At 46.3% G+C, this 25,376-nt stretch overlaps 1 protein-coding gene across 5 annotated transcripts; it reads right to left on the bottom strand.

Annotated features, from left to right (window-relative positions):
• Positions 1–188: 188 nt before the first annotated feature.
• NEMF (nuclear export mediator factor) lies at positions 189–24,129 on the bottom strand. 5 transcript variants are annotated; one of them, XR_003990970.1, is made up of 34 exons: positions 23,962–24,129; positions 22,836–22,904; positions 22,062–22,164; positions 20,975–21,100; positions 20,741–20,889; positions 20,478–20,545; positions 17,766–17,852; positions 16,764–16,840; positions 16,179–16,249; positions 16,013–16,088; positions 14,893–14,955; positions 14,169–14,246; positions 13,552–13,760; positions 11,892–12,077; positions 11,162–11,225; positions 10,595–10,683; positions 9,818–9,921; positions 9,337–9,399; positions 8,457–8,569; positions 7,254–7,311; positions 6,814–6,872; positions 6,196–6,316; positions 5,781–6,054; positions 4,883–4,925; positions 4,750–4,799; positions 4,249–4,396; positions 3,862–3,939; positions 3,595–3,789; positions 2,971–3,003; positions 2,227–2,341; positions 1,890–1,996; positions 1,768–1,811; positions 1,592–1,671; positions 189–497 (listed from the first exon to the last, which is right to left on the bottom strand). XR_003990970.1 is itself a non-coding variant. In XM_030483023.1 (33 exons), exons 1-33 carry the CDS (start codon positions 24,018–24,020, stop codon positions 461–463), a joined length of 3,258 nt encoding a protein of 1,085 aa, XP_030338883.1. In that variant the 5' UTR covers positions 24,021–24,129; the 3' UTR covers positions 189–460. The 5 variants fall into 5 exon arrangements, 2 of the variants coding, with proteins under 2 accessions (XP_030338883.1, XP_030338886.1); XR_004389902.1 differs by having other exon boundaries at positions 1,515–1,671; positions 1,890–2,341; XR_003990969.1 differs by having other exon boundaries at positions 1,890–2,341.
• Positions 24,130–25,376: the final 1,247 nt, after the last annotated feature.

Genomic DNA, 25,376 nt, shown 5'->3' with positions numbered 1-25,376 from the left:
AAAAAGCGTGTCACACTGAAACCATCCTACTCCTACTAGAACCTCCAGTCCCCTGCACAGGAAGAAGTGGGTATGAGGAAGAAACTGAACAGCACCGAGCTTTGCTGCAGCAAACTGGGGGACACCTTGAGATGGAGCACTCGGCTCCAGCACTCGATGTGTTAGAGAACCAACAGCAAGAGACGCCATCACTGACCAAACACCAGCAATTTATTCGCATGTTTTTATGCTATTTGTATCGAGAGTCCATCCGCCGCGATGCAGGAACTGGTCCTCATCTGCCCGCTACACCACGGGAGCTAAACTCAGTCCAGTTAATGGCAGTCGGAGTAGGTCTGTGTCCGTCTGTCCCAGCTGCAGGTGCTGGATTCTGACTGCACAGCAGTGGCAGTTCAGTAGTGAGAAACCCAAGTATGGAATCACTTCTTCTTCTTGTTCAGGAGATGAGGTGCAGACACTTTCACTTTACCAGGAATATTCCTTGACAAATCAGTATCCTACAGAACATTAAGGATGAGAAATTGAACACAGCAGCACAGCATTTATGGACATCTCCCTCAGCCGCAGTGTGCTTCCAAGCTGCCTCGCGGGAGCTGATGGGCCCATTCCTGACAGCCTTCCCCCAGTGAAAACACAGCTGATGTCAAGCTGCTGCTTTCCCATCACATTTTAGTGATGAAAGACAACAGTTTTATGTGCAGCTCCCATCCATCAGCTCCATTGGCAGAGGCTGGCTGGGTTAGCAGTTCCCTGGGCAGGACCTGTTCACTTCAAGGTCATCAAACATTAATTGTGGTTTTCTAGCAAAGCACCATGAAAAATCGACATGAAGTCTTGCTGCTGTTCAAGGTTTCCAATCAGTGAGCAGTTACAGGGCAGCAAGTAGCTGTAAAGAGAGTGCTCTAGGCTGCCTGATCCACAGGGATTGCTGATGTGAAATGAGAAACAAACACCCGAGGATCGTGGTGCAAGCGACTGACCAAGCCTTAGGAGGAGAGCACGGCCAGGAGCCAGCCCTCTCCCCGGTGGCAGGCATGGGAGTGCTGCACACCAACGGTGCAAGGTTGAGAAGAAGCACAGTAGAAGAGAACCACATCGGGGGAGTGAAGATCTGCCTGAGCAGAGCAACGCTTTACTCAGCTTGTGGTAAGCACCTTCTGGGGGAGAGGGGCAGGCGAAAGACCACTGTGAGCGGCACAGCCAGAGACTGCCTCCAACCGAGCCCAGCTGAACTCCCAGCATGAGCACCTGCCCCCTCCAACACACTGCCACAGGAGTGGGAATTTCCCCTCCCAAAACTAGAGGACTTCATGGAAGATGATGCTGTTATCAGTTGCGTTATTTTAGATTAACAGCAACACAATAAAGGAACTTAATGCCCAATGATACAGTTGAGGCTCGGCTTCTACTGATCCTTTCCAGCCAAAGCAGTGCATCTTCCCCAGCAGTACTGAGAAACACAACACTGCTAAAAAAACCCAAACAATAGAACACTTGGGTTTGGAAGTATTTACCCCCAAAATGGCACTAGTTGACATTTTGCTGCTGCTGTTATATTTGTATAGAGAAACCATGCAGAAAAACTTGCCACCTTTACGCTGCGGAACAGGTCTTTTTCTCTTGCACTAGCTTCTTTGGATTGCATAAAATTATGCAAGGCAATCTTTGCAGCTGTAAAAACATAGGAAAGATTTAAACAGTATGTTAAAACGTGCTGGCTTCAATAGGTAGAGCACTGAGAAGGATTCCAGTGCTTTAATACAGTACCTTTTCCCTTCTTTTGGGTGCCTGGAGTGAGCTTGACTTTGTACCTTTCAAAAGAAAAGGTTTCTCTCAGCACACTGGCTCCCCTCAGCCAAACCCTTGTCCCAGAAAGCACCAGGACTTACTTGTAGTTCGTCATCGCCGTGTAGGGAGCGCAGATGGGAACGGCGAAGAGCAGGATATCCTCAGGGTGCGGCTGGCCAGTGAGGGAGTCCAGCAGCGCCTCACCCTCCTGCGCGGGCAGAGGAGCTTCACTGTGAGACCAGACAGCGCCTCTCCAGCCCCTCACTCCCATAATCACAGTGGGCAGAGGCTGGAGGGTCTCCCCTCCCAGCTGAACCACAGCAGCAGCCACCCTCCTACAGGTACCACGTGTCAGACCTCACAACAGCATTACTGACGTGTACTATTTATCACTCACTTCACTGGCCTTGAGTTACCAAGCCACGAGTTATTACTGACCATCTCTGATTACTAAAGTTGCATCATTTGAAATAGGATGGATCTCGGTTTTAAATGATCCAAATGGGACCTCCAAGTGTCATTACATCTTCACAGTGTCACCAAAAGCTTCCCCCTACAGAATCACAGAATGGTTTGGAATCACACAATGGGTTGGAAGAGACCTTAAAAATCATCCAGTTCCAACCCCACTGCTACGGGCAGGGATACCTTCCACTAGACCAGTTTGCTCCAAGCCCCATCCAACCATTATCTTCCTTCATTAATTAATTTAAAGAAATAGACTTATTTCCAGCCTTGGGCAACACCCACAGCCTGTAATTATAGAAACATTTGGAGCAATTTTGAATGTAAATCAACTTCTAAAGAACAACTTGCATGGCATTGTGGTATGCCATCCTTCAGCCTAGAGCAAACACCTCCCGACGCAAAGACAAGGGACAAACTTCAACTTAGCCAGCCCCTAGTTTCTACAGGGCAGGTATGTGGTAAGCAGGGTAGGAAGAGAAAAAATGTCACTTCTTACTTTTTTTAAATACAAGGAAGCTGGGTTCAGAGCATCGTGGGCACAAAGAGGACTTCTAACAGCAGAGCTGTGCCCTTCTGGAGGGCTCATGTGAGCCAGCCCCAGCCTGCACCGCTGCTCCTGCTCACAAGGAGCTGTGTGGGCAGCGTGTCCCTCCATCTTCCAGCAGGAATAAACCCTTCTCAGCACTTATCGGAGCTTCAAAGATAAGCATTTACCTCAACTCCCGGCTGATCCTGGTCTTGCTCCTCCTGTACACAGAAACAAAGGCGATATCAGAGCTGAAATGAGCACATGACTGCTTTTCTTTCTCCCAGCCCCTGGAGAAACTGAATTCTTTTATCAGCAGTACACAGAAAGCCACATTCTCACTGCAAAGAGAATTTAACATCTTTTAAAGCAAAGGCAAGAAGAGCATTTTTATGTTTCTTTTGAAACTCTAATGTGCTTGGCACACACTGAGCTGGGAGAGAGATGGGCTGCAATTCAGAGATAGCGGCTCACAAGGACAGGCCTGCAGAGAGCTCGGTTACGTTTCAGCTGCACCAAGGGGGAAGTATTGACTTAACTGGAGCCTCGGCAGCCTGGCGAGGCTCAGTCCTCCTCCAAGCCCTCGTTCTAGCTGTGCTGGGAACACAGCGTGCACCTAGACTGCTGCAGGGGGGGTTTTTTGCTGCTTTTTGAAATGGATGGGCTCCCAGAGTCATGGCACAAGGCACAGTGCTCTCCAGTGTCCCAAAACCAACAAGAGCTGCTCAGCCTCCCTGCAGAAGAGAGCTACCCAGTGCCAGGAGAGCTGCAGCAGAGAGTGAGAAGGGACAGCTGAGCGTGCTGCTGCTCACCTTCTCATCCTGCTGCTCCTCCAGGGCTGGGTCCTGTGACTCGTGCAGCACAACTCCTGCTGGGAGTGACTCCTTGCCCCCTCTAGCACCATGACGCACGGCTTTGGGGTTTTGCTGTTGCTTCTTTGCTGGCTCTTCTTTTGTCTTCCCCTTCTTCCCTTTTTTCCCCTTCTCCTCCTTGTTTGACCCTGCAGACTGTGGTTACACACAGAGGTGGTCAGAGCCAGCAACCACACAACAGGGGAAGACAGAACTCCTCTCACTAACCCCCAGCAGTTTCATGATGAGCTCCCGGTCCTCCTCGTCCTGGTCCTTGTACTTCTCCTTCATCTTCTTCATTTTACTCTGCAGAAGAAAACACAACAGCTTTAGAAACAATTACTTTTGCAGTTTTGCATCCACGGGCAAACACCTAGACACTGGTCTCCTGAACCTCTTTCAGAGCTGTTTACCAGTAACCAAGAGACTGTGGTTTCAGTGAAGAAATCACAGCGTGCTCAATGCTAACAGACCAGCACCATCACCCTGAAACCACCAAAAGCACCACCAAGAGTCTGAAACTATCAGGCAGCCATGGACATCTAACAGAAATCAAACTTCTGTCCATACTTCACATGGCAACAGCTGAACTGGATAAGCCAGATCCCTGCCTACCTTCTGGCCCCGCTTGACAGGCTGAGGGGCTGGCACACCCTTATTGGTGTTGGGAATAGGGACAGGCTGTGTTTCCATCTCTTTCTGCTTCTCTTCAGGTGGCTCCAAGTTCTCAGTGTTGTTTTGCTGCTTCTTTTTCTTCATTTCTCTAAGAAAAACAATCACTTGGCACACTGCCTCCTGTCGTGACAAGAGAGACTGCTGCTATCCGGCCAGCATTACCACCCTGCTTCCCCACCTGAGGCACACACACTAGAAATAACCCCTCCTCAGCAAAAGCTCAAGCCCACCAGGACACAAGAAATTGTTTGCTTGCAACCAGCACTCCAAGGACTAGAGCAGCCACCATCCCACTGGCAGGACCCCCACTGGAAAAGCAGGACAGATAACAGACATGGAGCAGCCCAGACAGGGAGGTGTAAGACATGCCCTGAGCCCCAGTCCTGAAGAGGGAATGGGGAGGAGGCATTCATCTCACCACAAACACGAAGAGGCTCTCACCTCCGCTCCTTGGCAGACAGATGCCTTCGGCCCTGGGACTTGCTGTCACCCTAAGAAGTGAAACGCAGTTAGAACACGCAGCATCCAGCAGCAGTTCACACTGCTCTGCCAAACATCTGAGCTGGGACCTTACCAAACTGGGTTCTTCCTGTTTGGGGATGATTGTCTGCAGGGATCTGTGGAGAGACAGAAACAGAGCTTGTCAACAGATGTAGAATGGCTCAACCATGGAGACATCTAGCACAGTCCAGACATTGGCTAACTTGGTTGTACCACTTTCGGCTTTCTAGTTCTTGAAAATCCCAGCTTTGGTGCATGGGAAAGAGCAGAACCACCACCCTTCAGCTTACAAAACAAGTCGCCAGATCTCTGCCAGCTTGTCTCATGCACGCACAGGCAACAAAGACAGCCTGGGCACAGTCTGTGCTAAAGGAATCCCTAACATTCAGCTTCCCATGCTCACAGCTTCGCTCAGCTGGGGTATTCCCTGCAGAGCTGTCCATTTCCACCCACTCAATCCCATATCCTTACACCCTCTAAGCAGTGCCACTGCCAGGGACAACAGGGAAATGAGCTCATCTCACAGCCACATGCAGAGCAGTAACTGAGCACCGGCTTGGCAGAGCAGAAACAACTCCTGCCTCTGTTTCTCAGGTCTGAACAGCTCCGAAAAGAAAACAGGGGCAGCCATCTCCTGAGGAGCAAAACCAGTGTATGGTGGTTAAGGGAGGCTTAGGCAAAAATAGGGAACAGCAGCAATGAAGGAGCCAGGTACTTCCGTGTGTGTGTACTTCAGGAGAGGTCCAAAGCAAACAGCTCACAAAGAAGAACCATGCAGGAAAATGGCAGGCAATGGCATGGTGTGGTAGGATTCCCGCAGAACAGGCGTGCTGCCCTGCACTCCAGCAGCATGCTGTCACAAAACATCTGACAGCAACTTATCACAGCTCTTGTCTCGGCAGCATTTGAACAGTATGGAGATCCTCACAAGTGCCCACATTGCTGATTGGCAAAGCTGCTGCTTCACTTACCTTTGAGACTGAAGATGCGACAGGTCTATTGTTGTATCTGGATAATTTACCTCTTCCTCCTTCACTTCACTCTTTGACTCTGGATGTTCCACTTCATCTTCAGATTCTCCTTCATCCTCTTCAGAGTCACCCTCCGGTGCAGGAGGTGTGTCTACTCTTCCCTGGTCCAGGTCAGCAATGCCCTCCTCACAATTACCCTCAGACACAGCTTCCACATCCTCCAGTGCTTCCTGACACTCTGCTTTTTCCTCTTCGTTGCTGCTGTCTCCTCCATCTGTGGCACACAGGTGAGGAAAACACAGTTCACATGAGAAATGCCTAACTGACCCATAACACAGTGCAGGGAACTCAATGCCAAACCCCAAACAGTCCCGTCTGTCAGCAGTACACAGCACCCCCATCACAGCCACCATACCTAATAGCTCCACATCTTCTGACACCAGTTCACTGGCACTGCTGGAAACCGTTTCCAGATCCTCATCCTGCACTTTGATCTTCCTTTCTTCCCGGTGTCTCCAAACACAGCTTTCATCCACCTAACAACAGAGGCACCTTTACATTAGTAAAGCTACAGTGATGCTCATTAGTCCATTCGGAGAACACCTGCCTCAGCTTTATTCTTCCCCTTTGAATGCTTTTTGGTATTCAAAAGGCAAGAAAACTAAACCAGCACATTTAAACCCAAATCTGACAACCTAGAAAGTACAGCTAGTGAGGAGACACACAGAGCTGCACAACCAGCAGACCCCCTAAACGCACACATGCTTCAAACAGAGCTGGTACAAAAACCTAGCAAAGGTACTAACGTTCACAGCGTCTGTTTGGTGTAAATGAAGACACTGCAAACTGGGGGAAAATGGAAATGAAAGCAGAGTAATTCTCAGTGAGTAGTGTTTTATGGGACTTGTCCCAGTGGGAAAGAAGTAATTGGAAATGTACCGATAAGCAAGAAGCAGAAAATAAGCCTCCTAAGCCTCCTACAGCTCAAACCAAATTACAAAAGCCAGCAGGAGCTGCACAGAGAAAGCAGTACCTTGAACAAGAAACTAAAGCCCATCATCAGATATGAAGGTGGAAGAAAATTCTTTTTCCCTGAAAAACAAAGGCAGATTCTCATGAGGAGGTTTAACAGCTATGTTACATGATGCATTTTCAACATTCATTTTTATTAGAGGCTTTAGGCTACCAAAAAATTTCACTGGGGCTTTTTCTATCTCTTAGATGCCAACAGAACAGGAGAAACTCAAAAGCAGTTTAGCTAACAATCTCTGTCCAGGGCTCAGCTAGAAATGCTGCTGCTGCTGCCTGGTAACAGTCTAAACCTCTCAGAACAGATTGTCAGAAGAGCAGGATCTGTTGGCTGCCACAAGGATGGACCAGGGGACAGCTCAGGTGGCCACCACTGCTGGACAAGCACAGCACCTACAGACAAAAGGCCTCACATCAAATTCACACTGTTCCTCTGTGTCTCACCTCGGATCATGAAGCTTCCAGTAGTGAGGTATTCTCCTGTAGGTGCGGTTTTAGAAACCTAAAAAAATCATTATATACTTACTATAAAGAGTATTTGTCACAGCAGGCCAGCAATGTGTAATAATGGCACTGACAAAAGCAAGATTCAAGCAAGCTGCATTTTTAACTTCTGGGAACAACTCTGCAGGACTCGGTGTCCGAGGGGTTCTTCCTGTCCTTTGTAGAGTATTTCCTAAGGGATGTTTCAAGAGTAGGGACTCTTCATTAGGGACTGTAGTGTGTGGTGTCCCTGCCCATGGCAGAAGGGTTGGAACTACATGATCTTAAGGTCCTTTCCAACCCTAACTATTCTATGATACTATGATTCTATGAATCGCACACTACTGGCACTAAGATTCAGAAGTTCTGGGTGAGTAACTGGGTCATTCAGGAAATAAGAACACTAAAGGCATTGCAACTTTCAGTTTAATGCAATCTTTACAGCCTTACACTTGAGCTGATTGTAAGCACAGCAAGACTGTAGTTAACACACAAGAATCATGGAATCACAGAATGGTTTGGGTTGGAAGGGACGTTAAAGATCATCTGGTTCCAATCCCCTGCCACAGGCAGGGACACCTTTCACTAGACCAGGTTGCTCAAAGTCCCGTCCAGCCTGGCCTTGAACACTGCCAGGGATGGGGCAGCCACAGCTTCTCTGGGCAACCAGTGCCTCACCACCCTCACAGTGAAGAACTTCTTCCTAATATCTAATCTAAATCTACCCTATTTCTGTTTAAAGCCATTCCCCCTTGTCCTATCCCTACATGCCCTTGTAAAAAGCCCCTTCTCCAGCTTTCTTGTTGGCCCTTTCGGGTACTTAAAGGCTGCTCTAAGGTCTCCCTAGATCCTCCTCTTCTCCAAACTAGAAGCCCAACTGAAAAAAAAAAAGAAAACTTAATTTTCAATAGAAGTCCTTCCCTTTCAATAGAAGCTAGTAAGAAGCCAAGCCTCCAGCATTTCCTCTGTCATGCGCATATCTTATCTGAGGTTACCCCTCCACCCCTGCCCCTAAGTGTGGCAGAGCCACGGAGAACCCAAAAGGAACAGTATCAGAAATTTCAAATGCCTCCATGCGTTCCTAGCTAGAGACACTTCGTCTGCAGCCAAACACCAAATCCTTCAGATGTTCTGTCTGCAAAGCTCATTCACAAGTGTCCTTACCTGGTTGTGGGACACCCACCAGGCACTGGTGACAACGCGGGCATCCCAGGCAGCACTGTAACACAAGGCCATCGTGCCTGCCTCCATCAGGGTTCGTGGAGGGATCGGTTCACCTACGAAGTAACACCCAACACGTCAGTGAACACGATCCATGCACAATAGATGAATTCTCAAACTTCTATTCATGCCCTAATCCTCTGTGAGCTTTCCAGATGCTCTGGGCAGAGACAACATTGCCTGGCTAAGCTTGAAGGCAGTATGGACAGAGCAGAAGCAGCATCAGCAGCTGCTATTCACAGCAGTCCAAGAGGCTGAAGCCAGCTGTGCTACTGCTCCATCCTCCACTCAGCTCTACAAGGAGCAGCAAATGTGCTCCTCACAACGCAAGGCCAGCTTCCACTACCTCTCAGGAACGGGGCACAGGCAGGGTCTGCACAGCCTATCTCCCGTGAGATCCATCTCACTGCCTTAAAACTTCTCTGCTGAGATCAGCACCCTCTGTCAGCACCCAGACTGCTTATGCCACCAGTGAAAGCCTCAGTAGGACTCCAGTCCCTGTGGCCACCAGCAAGCATTCACACCACTGCCTCTGCTAGTGACCAATGCTTGTCTGCGAGCACACCTCCACTGCTCCTCCCCACCAGGTGCTCAACTGAGCAACAGCAAGCAGCCAGTTGTAGCTGGGAAGTGGCAGCAGTCAGTGACTCTTATCTTGGGAGGACTGATGCCTCCCACATCCCAAGGGAAACATCTGCTGGAGCTGAGTACCACTGTGAGGGGGAAGGCTCACTGGGCTGCCTCAGACAGGCAATACAGAGACTGCCAGTTCACAGTTCCTCCAGGTTTCTGCAAGCCCCTGCATCAGCCCCAAACAAGGTACCTGATGGGTTCTTGATCACACAGCTCGTGGCTCCATGGAGATCAGCATGCACATATATGTCCCCTGGAACAGAAGTGACTCGAATCATACACGTGGCAACTACACGGATCCCCTGAACTAAGGTGAAAGTTTCTAACATCAGTTGGAAACAGCTGTCTTGGTTGCAAGGAGCAGGATGGGAAGAGGATACAGAGGTTTTTTACTCCATCCCAGCTGTCCCAGGGAGAATCAGCTCCTTTGCTCCTGACAGGCATCTGTCCAACCTACTCTTACCCCCAGTGCTGGAGGGTCCACCCTCCCACAGCAGACCTCAGCCCTCCATGGACACATACAGTCTCCAGAACTCACCATCACCAAAGTCCCCTTTTACCTAAGACCCAACTTAAGAACAAAGCAGACAGCCCTGCCCCTGTCATTCCTGTACATTTACAAAACTGGAAAAAAAGAAAGACACCAATATACTGCACTTAATCCAACTCACCTGGTTTAAGATACCGCTTTACAATCAGCTCATTCTGCTGTTGATCTCTTCCAGCAATGACGAGGTAATTCTCAGAACTAATGAACCACAGGAACTTCTCAAACCTGCCAAATTACATCAATCCATTGTGTGAAAAACACCTGGAGCTAACAGAACATTACAAAGGTATTTTTTATACCAAACTCTGAGAAACTCCATCATAGTATCTACAACTTATAAAAGACTACTACTTATAAACTACAAATAGTTTCCCATCCATCCATATGCCCGGGGCATAAAAACAAGGCATGGTACGTATACAACATCACTGCCAATGATATTTTGAAATGAAACAAGTACAATCACCACAAGGTCCTCCTGTTTATTTTTATTTTAATAATTTACTTCTTAGCCTATAAAAAGCTTTGGGATTTAGGTTTGGGGTTTTTTTGTTTTGTTTTGGTTTGGGGTTTTTTTAATCTATTTTTAGTATTTCAGCTGCCAGAAAGTAACAGCTGAGTTCGCTATTTCCATTAAGCCCATAGTCCTAGCTGTGTTAAAAGCAAAATACTCAGCTAAACTACAGGTCCACTGAAAGGAAGTTTCCCAGGCAAAGGCACTAACAGGCTCAGGCCAGCACCTTCAAGAAGCAGCTCTAAGTTGACCCCTGCAAAGTAGAATGCTTAGAAATTGTAATTAGCTCCACTGCTGAGCAAGCAAAAACTCAGCCTGTCACAGCCATTCTCAATTAGCACACGTTCACACTACATTAGATAACAACAATGAAACTGTACTTGCCAATAGACCTTCCTTGCTTTCTGAATGGTGGTAACTGTCTGAACTTCCCTCAGGGTCTGCTTCGTCTTCTTCTCAGCCGATTTAAATGCCTGTTCAGGCAGAAAGCACGATCACAATTTGCCAGCACAGGAATCCCAAAATTGCTAACTGAACAGTAGAAAATGTCTCTGAGTATTTTCAGAGTGCAGGCTCCACAAACTGCTCTTCATTCCCTTCATGCACATGTAAGATAGATGCCCTAAAATCTTCACAAATCTCTGCCCTGGATAGCTGCCCCCCGAGATTATCAGCTCTTTGGCAGTATGGATTTCCACTGATTTGCCACTCCTGCCTTCATAAGTACTGGTCTGTCAACATCTTCACCAAGCACCTGTCTTCAGTGCAATGCTACTGATGGAAACCAGATGATAAGGCAGGGATCTGCAATCCTCTGTTCCATCACCTTAAAGGCTCCAGAATGAAAAAATGCTGGTTGGTCTCATTAGGGCTATTTAGTCCAGGTCAGGATTTTCCACTTATCAGTGATAAGGAGTTTGCTTTTAAATATCTTCTAAAAACAAAAAATACCTTTTCTGCAGCTTCTACTGTCTTCTGAGTTTTCTTAGCTGCATGTCTTTTGTGGTCATAGTACCTGCGAAACACAAGTTTGTATCTGAAATCCCAGCAGATTCACTCCTCTTTAGAATGTACTTCTCACCAACCTCTACATTTGCCATTAACATTCAGTTTTGCTAACATTTTTTGGTTTAGCCCAAATCTTTGGCTCTGTCTTCACCTGACAAAAGCAACCAGATGAAGTAAGTCCCCTCTCAGGCGAAGCATTGTGTTTCTGTGGCAGAAGCAGCCATTTTGTTCCATGTGTCACTGTGCAGAACTGTACCCAAAATTAATGTGATGTTGAGCGTGATGAGATGCTGGAACATGTTGCCCAGAGAAGTTGCAGCTGCCCCATCCCTGGCAAGTGTTCAAGATCAGGTTGGACAGCCCTTTGGACAGGTTGGACCTTCCACCTAGTGGAAGGTGTCCCTGCCCATAGCAGGAGGGATGATCTTTGAGGCCCCTTCCAACTCAAACCATCCTGTGATTCTATGATAGCTAGAGACTAGCTGCTATGCAAGAGCAAGATACTGAGTTTGGACCAAGAAAATGCACGTCCTAGAACTCAGGGCAAGCTACTCATTTTCATTTCTAACTTTTAACAAAATATACACAGAGCCCTTCCTATGACGTTATCACTAACAACTGCAAGCATACAGAGACTTCTATTACCAACGCACACATTTACTTAAACCCTTACTTTTTGGCATTGGCATATGCAGACAAACTGAGATCAACATCGACTAACAAGGGTTTGTTTTTCTGAGGTTTCTTCAACTGTTTGTTTTTATTCTTTTTCTTTTTTCCCTTTGGTTCTTCTGTTTCTTCTTTCTCTAAATCAGCATCCTCCTCCTCCTCTTCTTCTTCAGATAATACGTATGGGTTCCTATGAACACATGACATCATGCAATTAAGATACCTGGTTATTTTTTACCCTTAGTGCAGTGCACTCTTCTGTTCTCCCATGAAGACTGGAAATGGCCTAAGGAACCCTTAAACCATTCCCATTGTGTAGCCCCAGGCAGGCCCCTTTACATGCAAGCCTGTTTATGTGCTGGAGTCAGCCAAAATTTGGGGGACAAAAGAAAACAAAAGCAGAAGAGCCCAAATTTTCCAAAGAAGTCACATTTTCCAAGGCAGTTTCTTCTACCCAAAGACACGCATTCATGCTATCAACCTGTATCAATCTGGAGAAAAATTCAGACTTAAAATGAAGAACAGTTCTGAAGATCTACTTCATAAAGTAAAAGAAACGCAAGATATTCTATGAGAGATCACCACACGGAAAGAGAACAGTTACATCATCATACCGACTCATTGACCTGGACAGGAATGTGTTGGTTTAGACCTTAATAAATATCTCCTCCACTGTTTTCAGAGAGAGATGCTGAGCACACACAAGCTGGATTTGTATTTGCTTCTTGCCAGGACATTAAATCCTGCTCAATACAGCTGTACTAAGTCTGCATAGCAAAAACTGGTGGAGTAGCATAAAATAATGCTCTTCATAAAGGAAAACATATCTCCATAGTCCTCTGTACTAAGGATGCATGATTCTACACTTGGTGGACTGAGCAGTTTGATCAATGAAGTGATCACTCCTTGCTACTAAAACAGACGGAGAAGACTGATGACACAGTTGCCAACACAGAACTCACTCCTGAAAACAGGTTTATTCTGTACACTAACATTCCTGAAAATAATGTAACTAAAACTTTATAAATTAACTTTTCCACATTACAGTTTTCATACCAAAAGTTCTAGCTATAAAAAATCCTCACTTTTTTATCTCTAATGTCCTGATACAGCATCAGATCAGGTTTTTAAAGCCACTCCACATACTACCTCACTGCCAGCTCTCTCATCAGGAGTTCTATAAGAACCAACATCAAAACCTGCAGCTCACAACAGCTGCAATCTTGAACCATCCTTCAGCCTTTTGCAGATTGCCACTGGCAGTCAACAGCACCTAAAGATGGGCCCACAGAAAGGGGTGGGCTCTCACAGGAATTTTTAGATCAAAGAAGAGAATCAGAGAGAGTTAACTGCTGACTGATAGACTGGAGCTTTGGACCTCTACTTTTTTTAGGACACCTTCCAGTGTTTTAGAATATAGTCAGACAAACTTAAAAAATACAAAAAAAAAAAAAAAAAGAAAAAGCTATTAAAGTAACCAAATTATTACTATTTTTGAAAGCAAAAAGGCAGCATTCCTCTTTGCTCACAGAACTATGTTCTCCTCATGCTGCTGGAAGAAAACCTGAATGATGTAAATACCAATGCACAAGCTAAAAGGATACTGGTCTCCTATGCAGCTCACGCTACTGGCATTTGGTACAGGTGACCTGCAATGTACTTACCTCAGCAGCATCGTGATATGATTCGTCTGAAGCTTTAACTCTTTGATTGCACTTGCAACGGGGTCTCCCTGGGCTTGAGCTTCTTTAACAATTGCTCCGATCTCCGTCCAGTCTATCTGGTTGGCTAATGCACTACGGACCACCTGGATGGCTCGGTCAACAATCTCCAAGTTCATTTCTATAAGTTCTCCTTTCATCTTATCAGCTTCCTTAAGGAAAAAGTTTATACACATCAAAGCTGAAAACACACTCAGCAATGGTTTTAAAAAAAATAGCAGTAGTAATTAATATTGAGATGAAAGCCAAGAATGGCACTGAAGTGACCACAGAGGACAACAGCCAACTTGACTCCTGCTCACAGAGCAGCACAAGCACATTTTGGCAAGAGAGGTACAAAGCACTCGTAAGGAAGCAGAGCACTGCTGGGCAGGCCTAGGCTCTCTGAGGGGCTACAGAGTGCTCACCAACAATGGAAGGCTTCACTTTGCAGTCTAGGGCTGACTGTAGCAATGCAGACCAGCAGGTACAACTCTTCAAGAAATACTACAGACCTTGGTTTAATACTACAGACCTTGGTTTAATACTACAGACCTTGGTTTAAAAAAAAACTGTCTTACCTGAGCCTGCTGAAGAGCTTCTAGTCTGTGCTCATGATCCCTACGGACATTTTCAAGTTTTTTCAATGCTTGCTTTTCCTTTCAAAAAGAAGTAAGATGGAAAAATATAAATACAAATGGCATTTTATTGCCTAATCACTGCAAGACTGTAATGGGTTGCAAGACTGTAATGGGTTCAAACTTAAACAGGGGAAGTTTAGATTAGATATAAGGAAGAAGTTCTTTACAGTGAGGGTGGTGAAGCACTCACTTTACAGTGAGGGAATGGGTTGCCCAGGGAGGTTGTGGATGCTCCATCCCTGGCGGTGTTCAAGGCCAGGTTGGACAGAGCCTTGAGCCACATGGTTTAGGGCAAGGTGTCCCTGCCCATGGCAGGGGGGTTGGAACTAGATGATCTTAAGGTCCTTTCCAACCCTTACGATTCTATGATTCTACGATTCTATGATTCTATGATTCTAAGACACTCAATAGCGTATTCTAGCACAGAAAAATACAGCAGTATAAGAGATACAGAGTCTCCAAAATATAATTTTTAATGTTACTACTTATATTCCAAGCAGAACCAACTGCTACATTACACATATTGAAATACACTCAATGACCACCACTAACTCAGCGTTTCCACAGCTTAAATAAGGAATGAAACCTCCCTCACCCCAGGCTATGTGAACCAAACGAAGCTCAGAGCACCACCTCAGCTGCCCATTCCTGGATGAGAGCATACCTGCTGCAATGCTTTCAGATCAATTTTCTGTCCTTCTAGCTTGGAGTAGAACTCATCTGCTGCCTGCAAGAGAAAATCAGTTTTAAGAATCTCCAAGTAGCACTAACTTACACCAGCAACAAGCAGGCAGAGGAGGTTCCACTCAAGAGAGGTAGCTGCAAAGCACTAAAAGAAGAGACAGATGCTAAAACAGGGTTCAGTAACTTCCCTCATTTTACTTTTGCAGGAGATGAGTTCAGCAAGACACTCAAGCGTACATCTCACTGCAAGCTAGGGACCATGCACAAGTGGCCAAATTATGGCCCACATTCTTTGCTAGGAAATGATGAAAAGGAAACTTGTTTGACACAGGATCTCTTCAGATTAAATGACTGTAATGATAGACCTGTCTGCCCTGAATTTCTGCTGCTTCATAGGTCAGCTAAAAAAAAAACAAAAAACAACAAAAAAAACCCCACAAAACCCTAGAAAGTATGCTTAACAACTCCTGATGTTCCAGCTGCCAGACACTGTGCTTAAAAGAAGAGGAAGATTTTAGGCTGCTTAGATCATCAGTGCTGTGAAGGAGATGACAGAAATTCAGCCAAGAAGCAGGGTAGGAATATGAAATGCGAATTCTGGAGATCAAGGTCAAGAACAACACAAAGTTAATGATTTCAGATATTAATGAGTCAAGGACCAGGAAGGACAACACACAAGGAAATACTAAATGAGGTGCCTGAAGCTTTCAAAGTAGTAACCGGAAAATTATAAATGTGATGACTATGACAACTGTTTGCCTCCAGCGATAACTCAGCATCTGAACTCTCCACTAACAAAACGCCTGACCAGGACGGATAGCAGCCACCTTCCTTACAGGTTCAGCACACACCTCCATTCAGTGCCACACACCATATTTCAGCTATAGGACCTACCTGAGTTAAGACAGATAACACTGCTCAGCAGTAGCCTAAAGGCACTGATTTAGTTTGCTTTTTCAGCATAAAACATTTATCCATAAAATTAGTCATCTCTTCAAAGGCCTCTGTTTTCATTAACAACTTCTGTACTATATTTTAATTACTCTTTTAGCATCAGTCAATTAAAGCACTTAAGTACAGTATCAGCAAAAGCACTGTACCTTATTGAATGAGTCAAATTCCAAGTACGGACATTTTGAATGTTGAGAAAACAAGAAAGGATGAAATTCCTCATATCTGTAAAATACACATTTGATATTATCACCTGAAAACTAATTTATGTTATGCAGACTAGTAGAAAAAGAAATAAATACTTCAAATATTTACGTGTAGATATCTTCTGCTGGTTTATCTGGTTCCAGACTTGGCTTTTTCTCCCTTTTCTGGATAATGTAACCCTAAAAGAAGACATAAATATGTCATCAGCGTTTGCCTTTGAAAAGGGTCCCCCTTATCTTGGTAAGGCAGCAAGTTTTAGGTGCTAACCTACTGATCAGCACGAGACAGTAAAGCATTCTAGCACGGAGACCTTGTGGTAGAAGCAATGTCATTGACTTAGTAAAGCCCTGACCGCTTTCTTGTCTTGACTCCAACTTCTTCCAGCAAAAAAGGTGAACTTCTCTTACAAACCTCAGGACTACCCTACAAATTATCACACAAATACACAGTTTATGTGCATAACAGTGTTACCTGCTATTAAAGCATAAGTACAATTCTTACAGGACCTAGATAATCTACATCCAGTGCAAGGAAGCAACTTTTATTCCCCATCACTACCTGGAGCCCAAGCTTACAGAATAAAATCTGTCACTAATAACACCAGGAACAAGCACGTGCTGACCAGCATCTGCCTACCAGTTTAATTCAGCAATTCCTGCAAAACCAGTAATCAAGTTGGCCACTGACACCCACCTTTCCACTGAAGTTGCCAGTTAGTGTCATATATTCTTCTGCTTTCTCTAACGCAGTAAGCACTTTTTCAACATTTTCTAAAGAAAGAAGGGGGAGGAGAGGAATATTTTAAAACACCTAGAACAGAAAGATATTTTTATATAAACATAGCACAACAGCAAATCAACAACAGGCCCAGGCAACTGTTCTTCCAATTCTGTGCCTGAAGCAACCTGTCCAGCCTAACCAAGTAGGATTCTAGCATGTCTCAAAATTGAAATAGCAGATATCCTTTACCCCTCGTGCCTCATGACAGCAATTAAACAGAAGCCTCAGTACACATTTTATATTTGCAGAATTTTTAGTTAAAAAAATATCTACAAAGGTACTCCTAAGACATAATTATTCAAGTTTCAGGAAAAAGAGAAAAGATCACATAAATGCTAGCACTTTATAAAACTGCAGAGGCAAAGCGTAAACCAGTAGCTATGAGAAGTTATTTGTTTGTTACACGGCTGATTTATTACAGCAACATAATGCAGTAGGAAGTAAAAAATCCTTTCGATTTATGGCAAATATAAAGCACACAAGAAAAAAATAAGACTACAGAAAAATCTATTCCGACTTTACTACCCAAATCTATAATTTCCCAATAAATGTAAAGCTGCTACTTCATCAACCCCCCATTGCGTTCACTACGGATAAAGGAATACTCTGATGCTAACTCTTCCAGGCAGGATTCTTGTACATAACCAGAGTTCACCTGATGTGTAAGGTGGTATCTCATTATAAAACCATTTAGACTATATGAGGAGTCTCATGTTTTACCTCCAATATATACACAATTCAAGAGTTTTAACATGAACAAGGTTGGTCCCCAACCTAAAAACATTAAAAAGTATAAGCATATGGTCAGAACTACAGGTTTAAGGATTACTCATCTCTTCAGAAAAAGAAATACTACATAGACATAAAAATTACCATATATGCAGTACAGCCTTTAAAGTATTATTTCCTACATACCTTTATTTTCCATATGCTGGTCTATTTTGACATAACCAGAAAATCCAGTTTCTACAAGGCAATGCTCAATGAGAGTGGCTCCGTAAGCTGATAGAAAAAAGATAAAATAAAAAAATCAGGAGGCAGAGTCATAGAATCCCAGAATGGTTTGTGATGGAAGGCACCTTAAAGACCATCCAGTTCCAACCTCCCTGCCACCGGCAGGGACACCTTCCACAAGACCATGTTGCTCAAAGCCCCGTCCAACCTGGCCTTGAACACTGCCAGGGATGGGGCAGCCACAGCTTCTGTGGGCAACCTGTGCCAGGGCCTCACCACCCTCACAGGGAAGAACTTCTTCCTAATATCTAAATCTCCCCTCTGTCAGTTTAAAGCCATTCCCCCTTGCCCTACCCCTACAGGACCTTGTAAAAAGTCCCTCTCCAATTTTCTTGTCAGCACCTTTAGGTACTGGAAGCTGCTCTAAGGTCTCCCTGGAGCCTTCTCTTCCTTAGGCTCAACAAGCCCAGCTCTCTCAGCCTGCCTCCATGTGAGAGGTGCTCCAGCTCTCTGAGCACTTTCATGGCCTCCTCTGGACTTGCTCCAACAGGTCCAGAGAGAGCAGATGATCAGGACTTTCCCCCTATCAGAAATGCTCACTGGCTGGGCAGAGCAGCTGGGTCTCCGCTCACAGCTGATGACTTCTTACAAACTGGAGGATGCTTAGGTTCATCTGGAACCCTGGGAAAGGTCTAGAATAGAGTGAAGATATACAGGAAGGATGGGCTTCATGTTGGCCAAAATGGAATTAAACCCTCACATTTAAAAGGGAGAAGAAAGATTCTGAACTGAAGAGTTTAGGAAAGCAAACGAGAGTGGCAAACTGCCTGGCTTGTGTAAGGTATTACAAAACATGAAGCCATTCAAACTCTATAGCTTCAAATAAAGAACTAGGAAAAAGCTAGCAAAGCCAAATATGAAGTGAGTGACAAGAGATGCAGCCCTATTTGAAGAGAGTACAGAGAAGCAGCAAATGAAAACTGTTATAAGCTCCTACAAAGATCCTTAAAGACCAAGAAACAAGAAGGGGCCATGGAAAACCAAGTTTAACTAAGAACACTGAGAACAAGCAAAGCAGAAATATGAAGGAAGGAAGACAACCACTGGGAAAGCGCTGTATCAAGCTTAGAATGATGTGGATGACCTTAGAGTAGGCGAACAGGATCTTAAGAGTCCAAATAAATTAATAAGATAACCACTTGAAAAAAAAACACCCAAACCCAAACCAGCACAATCCCATGGGAATCGAAAACCCAGGCCTACATCTGGGACACACAGTATTATGGTTACAGTATTAACCGCCTAAGCAGGGCTGCTGGTCACCCTGATGTGCAGAGGGACAGCCAAGAAACAGGGAGGAGGTATAAACTGTCAGCTTGTACCCTGAAGGGAGGGGAGGCAAGCTGAGCTCTGCAGGACTACTCTAGGGCCTGCACTGATCAATATGCACCTGACTGACCCAGGAAGGGGGGACAAGGGGCAAAGCCTACTGATGAAACACAACTCATCTAAGCAACAAAGAAAACAGCCAACTGTGAAGAACTGGAGGAGATTGAGCAATAATGAGTGATTAGATAAAGAACTGGCACACAAACTCACTGTAAAGCAATGTAAAATGATCACGTGAGGAAGGACTATCCTACTAACACATACACCCAACTAAACATTTCTATTTGGGAGCAAGACCTAACAACAGATGGCTCTGTGGAAACATAAGCTCAATTGTCAGTGAACACAAAAGAGTGCAGCTGTGTGTTGGGAATTATTAAGAAAGGAATGGTGAACAGAACAAGGGAAATCATGCCACAGTATAAATCCATGGTGGAATTCCACTGTGAATGTTATGTACACTTTTACTTAGCCCATTTCAAAACAGACAGAGCTAGAAAAGGCACAGAGAAGGGCAATAAGGATCACTACAGGCTTGGAACAGATTCTGTACAAGGAAAAACTACATAGGTGATGCAGCAGGCTGGTCAGCCTAGAAATTACTAACAGAATGAGTGGTGTGGAATTGGTAAATAGGCAGCAACTGTTCACCTTCTCTTCAAATCCAATACTAGGGCACCAAGCAAAACTGGTGAGATGAGTTTCAGAACAAAAAAAGGAGATGACTTTTCATGTGACATGCAAGCAAGCAGAGCTCCTCACCACAAAAAACACTGTGGATGCCAGAAGTTCATGCAGGTTCAAAAAGAGATTTGGTAAATACATGGAAGGAAAATCCAACCCAACCTATTAAATACAAAGATGCACGCTTTGCCTCACTACCAGAGAACACCCAGATGGACATATCAAGCATCCTGGATTTACCACATCAAGTGTCGTTCCAGGGACTGGCAGCACTGGCATCCTCCAATTACTTCCTAACAACGTCTTTACCCTTACTTGTCCCATTCGGTATCACTGAAGACAAGATGCTGTGCAAAATGCATCAAGTCAGAGTTCTAACAGAGCTGCTGTCCTCATCAATGCAAGGCTCATCTCTTTGTGCAGTTGGCTTGGAATCAAAAAAAACCTACTCTGTTTCAAAGGCTTAGGTTTTTGTTGTTTTTCAAATATACATAAAAGCAGACTGTCATGAAAGACTGCTTGAAATTCAAATTTTCAGCATTATCTAAACATAATGCCTATTGATCCCGTTTCACTTTCTAATAAAACGCAATTACTTACGAAGATGCGGGTTAAGAACCCTCTTCAGTTGTTCCCCTTTAGATGCATTTGATATTATTTCAGTTAACCTGTGAAAGATAATGCGGAGTTGCAATTCCAAATAACAATGAGTTTAAAGACTATGCTGTATTGCTTAAAACTACATTTTCAGTTTTAAAAAAAATGCAAAACGGCCTGTAGTATGTGAGAAAACTCCCCAAAGACATGCTGCCTTTCACAGTTCCCAGTTTATCCCAATACATACACCAGTTAAAAACAACTACCTTTCCAAGGTTGGCAGAGGTGCAGGAGCTTTTGCACTGTCCACTGGGTATCGTTCCCGAACTGCAAATCTGACATCATCTGCCTCATCCGTCCGAAACCTCAGAATGTTTAAAATGATGTATTCATGGTCTGTCAGGACAATGTTACCCTGCAAGCACACCACAGGGCACCATCAGCAATGGCCATACTCATGTGCTTGCTTACAAAGGACACGCCTGGAGCTCTGCACTCACCCTGTCATATAACTCAACGATGAGGTGATAAGCAGCTTCATCGCTTCCAAACTGGAAGTCCACAATTCTGTCTATACCCAGTTGGTTGACACTGACAAGTCTTCTGGTCTTTAAATGCTTACGGCACTGCCAACAATGGAGAAAATGTCTGTGAGATGATGCAAACCTGCTTGTGTCACCTGCTTGCAACATTTTATACTGAAATACATTCTTAGCTGTAGATCCCTCCCATGACACGGACCACTTCTTACTTAATACAAATACCATAAGGGCAAAAATGCTGATCCTGATAATACAGAGACAAGACTGCTCTTAGCAAAATAATACCCTGATATTTACAGATAACACAGTTGTTCCAGATTCTTAATGTTAAGCCATTTTTGCCATTAAAACCAGCTATTTGTTTAGCTCAACAAGTGAGGGGGTAGTTAAAATTCAAAGGTTTATTTTACAACGAGAACTGGGATTATCCCTGCATCCATTCATGATGTGGAAAGCCACCCTGGAGAATCTTTGCTGAGTCACTTCAATGAGGCTGCATCCAGAGACGGTGGGCTAAGCAGACCCGTGTCAGTGAGCACTCAGGCTGCACTGCATCCCTGCAGATCTACCTCAAGAACACAGCCTAACAGCCTGCAGCAAGATCTGAACCCTTTAAGTCTAAGCAGACCAAACAGCAGAATTCTGCTAACATAGGGTGCTGTGTCCAGGGCCTAATAATTTGGATAATCCAACTGGAATGACAAGGAATTTTCTGGAGTAAAATTCCAAAGGTCTGGGTGGCCCAGAAAATGTCCAGCAGATTAATATTAGTCTTCATAAATTTAAATTTTCATTGCTTCAGACACTGAGCATCAGCAATGTGACCCCCATGTCCACACTTGCTCTTCTCTTGTCTTTTGTCACTTGCTTGATCAGGATCCACCAGGCAAATCCTTCCACTATTTTCTTCTGTCTCCAAGGACAGATCATGATTTGGTTTTAAACGTCTTTTCCAACCTAGCTGATTCTATGATTTTATGATTCTATGAATATTGCTTTCTGACATCCAGCTATCTTATTAAAAAGAAACTGTAGGTTAGCTTACCTTCATTGCAAAGCTAGATGGCATCATGTTCTTCGGCCACTCAAACTCCGTCGTGTGAATGCGTATACCAGACTCAAGCAGCAGCGTGGCCTTGCAGTCTGGTCTGTTAACAAAATCAAGATTCACCACCTGGCACATGAGCAGCCACCCCTCATCACCTGCCGGGTTGCACCAGGCTGAGACCAAAGCACCACCAACCAGGGGCACACTATCTACAGAAAACACTGCTACCAAAACCAGTAATGCCCACCAGTGCTGCTGACAGGGAAAGGACATCCACTTTTTCAAGTTTACAGGTAACCTGGCCAAGCAAAATGCTTGACAATCAATTGATTTAAGAACTCGCCAACACAAGTGGAGGCGAGCAGGTGAGCAAGGGTCCACCTCAGACATCGCTGGAGTGGGCAGGTTAGTGAGGTAGCACAAGCCCTACCTCCCACTGGACCTGGACAGAAGTACCACTTGCTAAATGCTGCTCTTCCTTTCTCCAACTCCTCTCTTCCCATCCCATGAAAAGAAACAATGACAGTTGTGTGTTTTTACACCAACATCTTTGGCCTTTTGTGTATCTTCTGCAGTATTTCACACTTCAGATGCTACTTTCCAAGAACCTCCTGGGTAAAAATTACTGCATTTTATCAAAGAACAATAGAATTTCACTGAAAACTAGTCATGAAAGCCACAGACTTGTAAACAGAAATTACATACACATAAAAAAGCCCCCAGTTCTCATCTGTACAGTAACAGCATAAAGAAATTTAAAGAAGTTCTTACTTTTGAAGGCGAATAAGATACGTCTTATTATCCACATCATAAACATTGTTTACTCTCATTCCCAATAAGCTGTCAAAAAGAAGATACATGCTTTGGAGAATACAATAACCACAAAAGTGGGTGAAAAAGTCCCAGAGATAATTAAAATCTACAGAAGTGCGAGTTATGATAAATTACCAAGATGCAGCAAAGGAAGATTAATGGAATGAGCTGGAAGCCAGGCGACCAAAAGATGGAGAAATTGCTACTAATGGATAGACCACAAAAAGCTAAACAAGTCAAAAACAAAACAGCCATTGCGGCCACCCCAGCTGCAACCAGACAGCTTCTGGAACTCCATCACAGGATGAAGGCCAGGCTGCAGGCTCCTGCAAGCACTCCTCTGTGGCAGGGATGCAAAATTTACTGGTTATACTGGAGCACTTTGCTCCTGCAGGCTAACTTGTGCATCCCTTGGAGAGCCATTTCCCAGCACAGGCACAGAAAAGGCTGGGAGGAAAGGGAAGCCAGTCCCATTTTTATTTTGCCCAGAGCGAGGCTGAATATGCACATTGCCCTGGATATCAGAAGGGGATCAACAGCACTTTGGGGCATGGATGTGAGGAGCATTAGAGCTTCTTAGCTGGAGAGCAGATGACAGACCACAGCACCTTGCCCATGCAAACAGAAGGAAGGCGCACTCCACTGCTCCCCCAGGAGAAGCGAGGGGACAGGAGCAAGACAATGAGGGGGGAGACAAGAGCACCAGGCCTTCCCTGATGGTGTCACAGGCGAGGCAGAGGGGCTCGGAGCTCTGCGGCAGGAAGGTGTGCTAGCGGCCTCCCAGCAGCACCGGCCAGGCCCTGCGCTGCCCCGTGGTGCCACAGCACACGACAGAGACGGGCAGCCCACCATCCAGCGGAATGCGGGGCCGGGCTCCGCAGAGGAGCCATGCGCTGACGGTGCAGGACACGGCGGAGGGGCAGGGCAGGGATGTGCGCGGACCCGGGCTGCTGGCGGCGGGTGGAGCCCCGGTACCACGGCGGGGGCAGCCGGGCCAGGCTGAGGGGAGAGAGGCGCTACCGACCGCGCCGGGCGGGAGCGGGCCCCGCACCATGGGACAGCCGGGGAGGGGTGGAACCGGTACCTCTGCCGGAGCTCGGCGAGCACCGCACGGATATCGACGGTGCTGAACCGGGACTTCATGGAGGCGGCGGCCCCGACCCACAGCACAGCCGGCCACCTACCGCGCGCATGCGCCAACGCTGGCTACGGGTCGCGCCCCGCACCAAAACCCTCCACTTCCCGCGCATGCGGCAAGCGGCGGGGATGGAAGGGAGGGGGCAGGTGGCTGCGGCCGCGGTGTTCCAGCAGGAGGCGGTGTATCGAGCGTCCGTAGCGGTGAGAAGGCGGTGCCGCGGTGTTCCACCAGGAGGCGGTGTGTGTCGGGTTCCAGTGTCCCGCTGGGGGCAAAAGGCAGCGCGGCGGTGGTTCATGAGGAGGAGGTGTGCCGGGTCAAAAGGAACCCGCGTCTCTCTGTGTTGCCCAGGCTACGCTGCAGTGGCTATTCACAGGCGCGATCCCGCTACTGACCGGCACGGGAGCTTTGACCTGCTCCGTCTCCGACCTGGGCCGGTTCACCCCTCCTTAGTCAACCTGGTGTGCCCCAGCTCCCCGGGGCTCACCATATTGATGCCGGCCTTAGCGCGGACGCCCGCTCGGCATAGCGCACTGCAGCCCAGAACTCCTGGGCTCAAGCGATCCGGCGGGCTCAGCCTCCCGAGTAGCTGGGACTACAGGCGCGCGCCACCACGCCCGGCGCTGCTCGCAGCCGCGCTGCCGCCTCTAGTCCCGCCATAGCGCCCGGGTCGGCTCGGACCCTCCTTAGTCCCTTCCCAGTCCCCTTCTTCCCCTTCTCGGTCCCCTTCTCCTTCCCCCAGCGCACACTCGGGTCGTATCAGCCGAGGAAGCAGCCAGGCTCTGAGCTGGTTGAGGAAGGGGAGCTCCCTCCGGGGCTCCTGGCACCTCCTCAGCACAACCCCCAAAGATTTGTTGTCTCTTACAGAATTTGGGGGTTGCTACTAGTGCCTCACAGCGGGATGTAGCTGGGGGCCAGCAGAGGATCGGGGAAACCTCTTCGATAAAGGAATTCCTAAAAGAGTGTTTCTGGCTCCCTTCCTCCCCTCTTCAGCAACGTCTCATTTTTTTCCTCTGTTCTCTTCCCCTGAAGAAGCCAACTGTGAGATGGGATCTCTGTTCCCCTGTCCTGGATGGGATTCCCCCGTGTGTTAGTGCTGCTCATGCCTCAGTGCTAATAGATCATGACACCTGGCTGCTCCGCTCTCCACGCAAAAGGAAACCGGGTTCCGCTCTCTCCCGGGCTGTGCTGTTCCCAGGGGCTGTTCCCAGACGTGATCCCGCTACTGATCCGCGAGCCTCAGCCTCCCGGCACTAGGATTACAGGCACAGGCCACCCTGCCCGGCTCCTTTCCAGGCTTTTGCAGATTCCTCAACATCCGTGTTGTGTGGGCTCTGCCTGGCCACACAGTGGCAGTGAGGAAC

Source organism: Strigops habroptila, chromosome 4 (genome assembly GCF_004027225.2).
Source record: "Strigops habroptila isolate Jane chromosome 4, bStrHab1.2.pri, whole genome shotgun sequence".
In the NCBI taxonomy this organism is placed as follows: Eukaryota; Metazoa; Chordata; class Aves; order Psittaciformes; family Psittacidae; genus Strigops; species Strigops habroptila.
This window is presented reverse-complemented; position numbering and strand designations above follow the sequence as displayed.